The 9586-nt window shown below is 39.0% G+C and overlaps 1 protein-coding gene across 1 annotated transcript; it reads right to left on the reverse strand.

Moving 5' to 3' along the window:
• Positions 1-950: 950 nt before the first annotated feature.
• On the reverse strand, positions 951-1260 carry LOC308243402 (large ribosomal subunit protein eL38-like). The gene has a single exon (XM_080658867.1). The coding sequence runs from the start codon at positions 1200-1202 to the stop codon at positions 990-992; it is 213 nt and encodes a 70-aa protein (XP_080514993.1). The 5' UTR covers positions 1203-1260; the 3' UTR covers positions 951-989.
• Between the last annotated feature and the right edge of the window lie 8326 nt (positions 1261-9586).

Here is a 9586-nt window from a genome sequence, read left to right on the forward strand (position 1 = left end):
TCTAAATATTAATCTTTGGCTGGTTGCATATGTTACAAATAAAACATTCTTTGCTACCAGAACCTATGCAGTTTCTCAATTCAGATAGCCAGAGTACAAATATTGAAGAATACCTAGTGTTCAGAATCTATTGTTTCCTGGTTTTATAAAAATTAGCTGAAGTTTGAATAATGAAGTATAAACCAAATACTTTATTCAAATACTTTTGGTTCCTAGGACACCTGTATTTCTCTTAATCTCTAATTTAATTCTTCTTCAAGGTATCTTTTGTGTAGAAGAAGTTCTTAATTTAAATGTTATGCTTATCAATCTTTTCTTTTACAAATAAAGCTTTCTTTGGTCTTACTAAAGAAGTCCTTTCTTTTTTTAAAAAAATATATTTTATTGATTTTTTACAGAGAGGAAGGGAGAGAGATAGAGAGTTAGAAACATCGTTGAGAAAGAAACAGCAATCAGCTGCCTCCTGCACACCCCCTACTGGGGATGTGCCTGAAACCAAGGTACATGCCCTTGACCGGAATCGAACCTGGGACCCTTGAGTCCACAGGCCGATGCTCTATCTACTGAGCCAAACCGGTCAGGGCAGAAGTCCTTTCTTTTAAAAAAAAATGTTTTTTTTGATTTAAGAGAAGAAGGGAGAGGAAGAGAGAGAAAGAAACATCGATGATGAGAATCATGGATTGGCTTCAGTGCAAAGGCCGATGCTCTAACCACTGAGCAAGCCCCACCTAGGGCTCATATCAACTTTAGAATTAGCTTGTCATGTTTCTTGCAAAGCCATATTAGGATATTAATTGCTGTTGCATGGAATACACAGATCAATTTAAAGAGTGTTGACATTTTTTATGATACTGTGTCTTCATGAACATAGCATAAGCTTTTTAAAACTTATTTCAGTCTTATTTAATGTCTTTTCAAAATTGTTTTATTTTTTTTATTTTTAATTTTTTTTAATTTTTAACGTTTTAATACAGATCAGCATGTCGGGTTCATTTCAGCTCCTTCACCGCCAAACCCGGGGGCAGGGACTGCTTCAGCTTCTCGGCCTTCTCTTTGTCTGTGATGACCAAGGTATACAGGTATCTGCTGCATTGGACTTTGAACTTCACATTATCCTTATTTTTCTTGATCTTGACAGATTTGGCGTCCTTCCGCCTGGCTGTGAGCAGGAAGTCCTTGATCTCCTCAATTTTTCGAGGCATGGCTGCGAGGCACGGAGCGTGCGGCCGGCGCAACAAGTGGCCAGAGGCGAAGAGAGTGAAAAAAGAAGCTCAAAATTGTTTTAATTTAATATATTAATAAAGTTAAACTTTTCTCTACAAAGGTCTTGCTCATGCTTTATTAGATTAATTTTTTGTTCTATCTATTATGTCATTTAATCTACTAATATTTTAATATTAGAGGCCTGGTGCACGAATTTGTGCACTGGTGGGGTCTCTTGGACTGGCCTGCACCCTCTCGCAATCTGGGACCCCTAGGAGGATGTTGGAGAGCCAGTTTCGGCCTGATTCCCACAGGCTAGGCCGAGGGACCCCACTAGTGCACGGGGGCCTCTAGTATGCATATAAGATCTTTGGTTTATCTCTTCCCGCCCTCCCCCCTCCCCCCTTCCCTCTGAGATTCATCAGTCTGTTCCATGTTTCCATGCCTGTGGTTTCCACTCCTGTGTTGAGTGTCTGCCCCCTGGTGATCAGTGCACATCATAGCTACTGGCATGTCGGCTGGCTGGCCGGTTGCTTAGGCTTTTATAGATATAGATTAAGGCATCCTTGCATTTCTGGGATAATGTCATCTTGTTCATGTTGGGCTATCTTTTGTATGCACTGCTAGGTTTGGCTTAATAAAAATTTTAAGATTCTCATATACGTAAGTGTGATGCCTTCCTCAACTGGTTTTAAGCAGGGTTATACTGTGGGTTTGGATTATGGTTATACTATGAACTAAGTTGGGGTTGTTTCTGCTACTTCTGTTACATAAGATTGGATTGCTCTGTTCCTTGAAAGGTGAATAGAATTTTCCAGCAAGATTTTCTGATGCTGACATTTTTTTGGTAGCAAGATTTTAAACTAGTATTGATTTAATTTCTTTAATGATTATAGAACTATTCAGATTTTCTATGTCTTCATATGTTATTTTAAGCAAGTTGTTTATGGTTCTAGCTTTCAAGTCCCACTTGCTTATATAAATAAGGCCATCCCTTTTTTTAAATTTCCCACTCAATTATCAATCTCATTTAAAAATTATTCTAAGTTGTAGATACTTTAGTAGGAGGAAGTCATGGTAGTTTAGACTTCCAGCTCTTATTGGAACCAAAAATTTCAGATACGTACTTCTTCAACTTTACTAGATATTGTCACATAGCTCTTCACAGTAGTTGCACCAACTTAAACTGTTTCTATTGTTCAACAATCTCACCAGTACTTGGAATTGTCTAATTCTTTAATTTTTGATAATCTCATGCTTATGAAATTGTAGTTTTAAATTAAGTTTATTTGCTTATTGGTAAGGTTGAGTATCTTTCCCTAGATTTATTAGCCAATTGAGTTTTATCTTTTGTAAATTGCTGGTTATGACTTTTGACTATTTTTCTAGTGGATGTTTGTCTTTTTTTTTTAATTGTCACTCAAAGATATGTTCATTGATTTTTAGAGAGAGGGGAAGGGAGTGAAAGAGATAGAAAGAAAGAAACATCAAAGAGAGAGAAACATTGATTGATTGCCTCCCATACGCACCCTGACTGGGATTGAAACTGCAACCTAAGTATGTGCCCTAGGTATGCAACCTTTTTGGTGTATGGGGAAGACACTCCAACTAACTGAGCCACCCCACTGGGGTGATGTTTGTCTTTTAATAACTTATAGGTATTTTAGTATATTCTGGATAGTAATACTTTGTCAGTTATATGTATTCAAATATATTTCCCCCTTTTATACCTTGTCTATTCAAAATTTTAAGGTTACTTTTGAGGCACAAAAGTTTTTAATGTTGACATATAGAATTTACCAGTCTTTTTTTCCTTTGTGGTTTGTATTTTTGGCATCTTGCTTAAGAAATCTTTTGCTATCCCAAGTTTATAAAGATAATGTTCTAAAAGTGTTAGGTTTGATTTCCCCAATTATATCTTTAATTAATCTGTAATTAATTTTGGTCTATGGTATAAGGTAGAGATCTAACTGCATTTTTTCAGGTGGATTACTAATTGTATCAGCAGCATTTATTGTTATAGATTAACTAGTGGCCCGGTGCATGAATTTGTGCACATTGAAAGGAAATTAATTACAAGAAATATTTTAATATCGCTATTTTCCCTTTCTCTATAATAGAAGTGTCAACAAAATTCACAATCCACAATGACAGATGGGAACACACGTGTGGATTGGCGCCAGCAAGAGCTTTATATGTATTGCACATGTGCAAGTCAACTTAGCCTTTTTTTAAAAAATTTCTTTATTGATTAAGGTATTACTCAACTTAGCCTTTTATAGATATAGAATAAACTTGCTTAATTATAACTTCTTTCTGATTTAGCTTAACTTTCTCCAGCCCAGTGAAGCACCTCAACTTCTCTTTCAGGCAAGTGTCAACAATATAGCAGTAAATATCAACATGAAGCAGATTATTATTGTAGATCACGCAGGGAGAACTAAGGGTAAAATATTTAACTGCAGCGGTGTTTGACTATATTCTGTGCAGTGAGAAAACCTGAAGTCATTTTCAAGTTCCACCATTTCTTACTTCTTTTCAGTCGGGTCAAGTTTCTAAGCTTTCTAAATCTCTGTTTTCTGGCTAATGAAAAGAAAATAGGATTCCACTGAGTTTCCTATCGACCTACTCCAGGACTTTTGTGAGGATCAAATGAGTTGAGGCATGGGAAGGCTTCACAGACATTTGGTTAAAGTGTAAAATGTTTGCACCTGGCTATAAAGCAAGTCATGTTCCTGGGCTGAAGAAACTGCAAGGAGGCTAGTTGCTAGGGAGAGGAAGCTGGGCATTGCTATGTGATGTCATTACCTGGATGGACACTTAGCATGTTAGCCTTTTATATATATAGATTTCTTTGATATATATGGGTCGTTTCTGGATTTTCTTTGTTGTCCCTATCTTATATTTATCTATCCCAGCTTCACTACTACAATGGTTTACTTCTTATCACTTTATTATAAGTCTTTATAAAACATATATTTTTATTGATTTCATAGATTAAGGGAGAGAGATAGAGAGAGAAAAATCAATGATGATAGAGTATCGTTGATTGACTGCCTCCTGCACGGCCCACACTGGGGATCATAGGTCGACACAACCACTGAACCATGCCAGTGGAAGGAAATTATATTTTCACTAGAGGCCTGGTACACGAATCCTTCTCACAATCTGGGACCCTTTGGGGACTGTTGGAGAGCTGGTTTTGGCCTGATGCCCACAGGCCAGGCCAAGGGACCCCACTGGTGCACCGGGCCTCTAGTATGCATATAAGATATTGCTTAATCTCGTCCCATCCTCCCTCCCCCCCCGCCACTTCCCTCTGAGATTTATCAGTCTGTTCCATGTTTCCATGCCTATGTTTTCCACTCCTGTGTTGAGCATCTGCCCCCTGGTGGTTAGTGCATGTCATAGCTACCAGTTGGATGGTCAAACAGTCAGCTGGTTGGCTAGTAGCTTAGGCTTATATATATATAGATTATTTCGCATCTTCCCATCTATACACATGATATATATCTACTTGAATTTATATTTTCTTTTATGTCCTTTAATAGCACTTAATAATGTTTTCATATAAAGTGTGCTTCTCTTTTGTAAAGTTTATTCATAAATATTTTTGGTATCTACAAGTTCATCTTTCCACAATTATACTGTCTGATTAATTAATGCAATTGATATTTGCATACTGATCTTGTATCTTATTACTTTGAAATTTGAACAGTTCCAGTGTACACATTATCTGTGTTGCCTGTAACAATAAGATTGTCTATTACTGGTGAACAATAGTTTATTTCTTTTCAATTTTCATTTCCCCTTCTCCCTCTTTTCTTTATTGCATTAGCTAGGTCCTTCAGAACAAAATGAAATAGAAGTAGTAATAGAAGGCTTCCTTCTCTTATCCTTGGCCTCAAAGAAAATGCTTCTAATAATTCACCATTAATTGTGAGGTTTGGTCTGTGTTGTAGGTAGGTGCATATAAAACCAAAGTTGAAGAAGAAAAATTAAATATATAAAAAATTCAACATGAGACACAAATTATAGATGTTAACTTTTATTTTTTGGATCAGGTAGAAATCAATATAATATTCACAGGAAGAATAAATATTTGGAAGCAGCCTAGATATCTAGGGGAAAACAACTCATAATGAATTCTAAATATAATATATCTAATAAGTATTAATTCAAGCTGATTTCTTAAATTTAGAGGAAATTCCAGTAAAGATCACAAAAAAGGATCATGGAAAAATTCTGAGAATTGTGTCGGATATGTTTCAGAGTATTTTATAAATGTTTTGTACGTGTTTTATGACCCAAGATTTATTATGGCTGGAGAAACTAGGGACAGCTTAGAAATTAGTCCTAGCAAGAGAGAAGTGGGATGGTTTTAAATCTCCATACATTTTTTAAATCCTCACCCAAGGACATTTTCATAGATTTTTAGAGAGAGATGAGAATAAGAGAAAGAAAGCGAGCAAGAGAGAGAGAAAGAGAGAGAGAGAAACATCGATGTGATAGAGAAACATTGATTGGTTGCCTTCCACATGGCTGGAGATCAAAACCGCAACCTATGTATGTGCCCTGACCAGAAACTGAACCCACAATCTTTTGGTGTATGGGACGATGCTCCTACCAGCTAAGCCACACCGGCCAAGGCTGAATATATACATTTTTGGTGGTAACTTTTTCTTGCACTTTTACAGAGACCTTAGTCATTTTGTAAAGTAATTAAGTGCTCATCACCTAGACTTTTTCCTCCTTGGCTCATTTTCTGACCCTTAATTTATTTAGGTCCCTACTGATCTGTCATTTGGTAATCTCTCACTTCTCAAAGTCATCTTCTAGGCCCCTTATTTAGACCTGTCTCCCATCTCCCTTTAATTCAGAATGTCCTAAACTGTAGAAATTCTGAGGGGGGAAAAAAGGGGGGGTGTTCCATGGTCAAATAAATTTGGGAATTATGGTGTCAATCAAAATTAAGTAGCTTACTTTACTTCAAGACTTCTAGAGCCTTCAGTATTCATATATGCATTGTGAATCTCCAAAAGAGAAATAAACCTTGCAATGTTTTCCTGTATAGATGTGGTTGTGAACAAAAGCCAACTCTGTCTTTGTGTTCTGGATCATGCTGTGACCTTTAACTACCCTTACTGTCCTATGTAAGTGTACCAAAGCCTTCTTGTTGATGATTGTCTGTGTTCCATACAATGTAGCCATACATATTTTTGTTAGTAACTGCCAGAATGGCATAACAACTGAGTTAAATGTCAAACTGGTGATAGAACTAATTATAAACCATCATCTATCATAAGATCACCAGGAGATATGGCTTCTGGTGCATTCTGCATTCGTTGTCCCTTTGTCTTGTCAATCATCAGTACTTGAATTTATTATAAAAAATGTACTGTAACAGGGGTCTGGTAGTGGGGAATAATTTGCATAGAACTGTTGGGTCATCTGTCTGATCCGACCCTACATTCCTGTACATAAATTAGCCTATAATAAATTCTGTTATATTTTACTAGTGGCATGGTGCACGGATTCATGCACGTTGAAAGGAAATTAATTAGAAGAAATATTTTAATATCACTATTCACCCTTTCTCTATAATAGAAGTTTCAAAGATGAAAGAAAATTAGTAAAATGTATATGAAAATAATATATAAATTGATTAATAAATAAACAATAGCCCTAACCGGTTTGGCTCAGTGGATAGAGCGTCGGCCTGCGGACCCAAGGGTCTCAGGTTCGATTCCGGTCAAGAGCATGTACCTTGGTTGCGGGCACATCCCCAGTGGGGAGTGTGCAGGAGGCAGCTGATTGATGTTTCCCTCTTATCGATGTTTCTAACTCTCTATCCCTCACCCTTCCTCTCTGTAAAAAAATAAAAATAAAAAATAAAAACAAATAAATAAATAAATAAACAATAACAACAATAAAAACATGATATAAAAACAACAAAAACATGATATAAAAACAACATTGATGGTGGGGTAATGGGGGATAAGGACACATATGTAATTCCTTAATCAATAAAGGAAAAAATAAAAAATAAAAGTATATATATATAAAAACAACATTGATAAAAACAATGACTGATAAATTGATTAAACTTATTCTAATATCTCCCTGTATACCACATTAAGAGTAAAAACACTTTCAGTGTGTTTGACTAATTTCCCTTGTGATGAAGTATTTACAACTTTAACATCACACGCTCTTCAAACTCGAGAGAAAGCAACATATAACTGACCATGTCCAAAAACAGGTTCAGGTAGGAATATTCCTACTCTGTCTAGAGTTTGTCCTTGTGATTTATTAATAGTCATTGCAAATGCTGGCATCACGGGAAACTGTCTTCAAATTAATTTAAATGGGAGGCCAGAGTCAGTTGGGGACAAATATCATGCATGCGCAAGTCAACGTTTATTTTTAAATTGCCAGTGCGCATCATAGTACTGACAGGTTGGTCAGTCGGACGGTTGGACGGATGTATGGTTGGTCACTTAGCCTTTTATATATACAGATAGAATTGTCTGCATTGTTCTTCAGTCTGAAAATACCTCCTCACTGCAGTGGCCATCACACCTTTGCCCCACTGTTGAACATGACTCAATTAATTGATCATGGAACCCTTTCCAAAGAATATGTAATGACATATCATATAAACAAGTTCATAAATCTTCAAATAAAAACTTGCAAGTTCTTCAGTAAACTTTTCCTTAGTGGAAGACAATTTATATGCTATCTCACTACTAGATTGTAAACCCTTTGAGGGCAATTTCTTCTATTGTCTTGAAATATTACCTGATCTCATCTATACTAATAAAAGCCTAGGTGGCCCTCATGCCCTCATATCATCACAAGATGGCCACCCCCATGTCATCACGAGATGGCCACCTCCACATTGTCACAAGATGGCCTGCTGGGGAGGGCAGTTGTGGGTGATCAGCCCAGCAGGGGAGGGCAGTTGGGGGCCATCAGGCTGGCAGGGGAGGGCAGTTGGGGGGGACCAGGCCTTCAGGGAAGGGCAGTTGGGGGCGATCAGGCCTGCAGGGGAGGGCAGGTAGGGGCAACCAGGCTGGCAGGGGAGGGAAGTTGGAGGTGATCAGGACTGCAGGGGAAGACAGTTGGGGGTGACCAGGTCAGCAGGCAGAAGCGGTTAGGAGCAATCAGTCCCGGATTATGAATTGGACATCCCCTGAGGGGTCCCAGATTGGTGAGGGTGCAGGCTGAGGGACATCTTCCGCCCCCCCCCCCCAGTGCACAAATTTCATGCACTGGGCCTCTAGTCTATATATATTGAAACTCTGGGGTTCTCTTAGGTCCTGGGATGAGTACACTGGGCGCCACTCAAGAGTTGCATGGAAGATTCTTGCTAATTAATCTAATTTAGTTTTCATGAGCTTTTTACTACACCTCAATTTAACTACTTTGAATGCTTTATTCAAGGCTCTGAGCTAGGCACTGCTGAGTTAAAAAAATGAGTAAGATCTAGTTACACCTCCCAGTGTCTGTATAGAAGAGATAAGACAAATACATGACACAAAGCACAAGTTAAATGCTAAACAAGAGGTACAAACCATCTTGAGGTTCAGTGGAAAAACAATAACAATTGGATAGTTGGCTGGGAGAGGGGACAGGTGAGAAGAACCAGTAACTATCTCATGGAGGATGTATTATTTGGGAAAAGCCTTACGTTAAAAAAAAAAAAAAAGTAGACAGAGAATATTGGAAGAGTAGTGTTACAGGCGCAGGGCATAGCATATACAAGGCATGAATGTAGAAAGAGTGGCAAGTTCACCTGGCTGTTTGGCAAGAGCATATGGAGTGTATAGGATGAGTTGTAGATTGACGATGACCACAACATCCTATATAAAAAAGAGGTAATATGCAAATTGATCATCATGCCCTCACAAGATGGCTGCTAGGGGGGTTAGTGAGGGACGACTAAACGACTGAACAAGCAGGCTGTGTGGGGCAACCAGGCCGGCAGGGGGGCCATGAGGGGCAACCAGGTCAGCGGGGTGAGGGGGGCAGTTGGGGTGACCAGGCCAGCAGGGGGGGCAGTAGGGGGCGATCAGGCCGGCACACAGAGGCAGTGTGGGGTGATCAGGCCAATGGGGGGGCAGTTAGGGGTGACCAGGCAGACAGGCAGGTGAGTGATCAGGAGCCAGCGGTCCAGGATTGTGAGAGGGATGTCTGACTGCTGGTTTAGGCCTGATCCCCGGGGATCTGGCCTAAACCGGCAGTTGGACATCCCCCAAGGGGTCCCAGATTAGAGAGGGTGCAGGCTGGGCTGAGGGTACCTCTCCCTTCCCCTTCCCCCCCCCTCCCCCCCCCCCCCGTGCAAGAAATTCGTGCACGGGGCCTCTAGTGAATAATAAAA

The sequence above is a fragment of the Plecotus auritus genome, assembly GCF_963455305.1.
Source record: "Plecotus auritus genome assembly, chromosome: 1".
NCBI lineage: Eukaryota > Metazoa > Chordata > Mammalia > Chiroptera > Vespertilionidae > Plecotus > Plecotus auritus.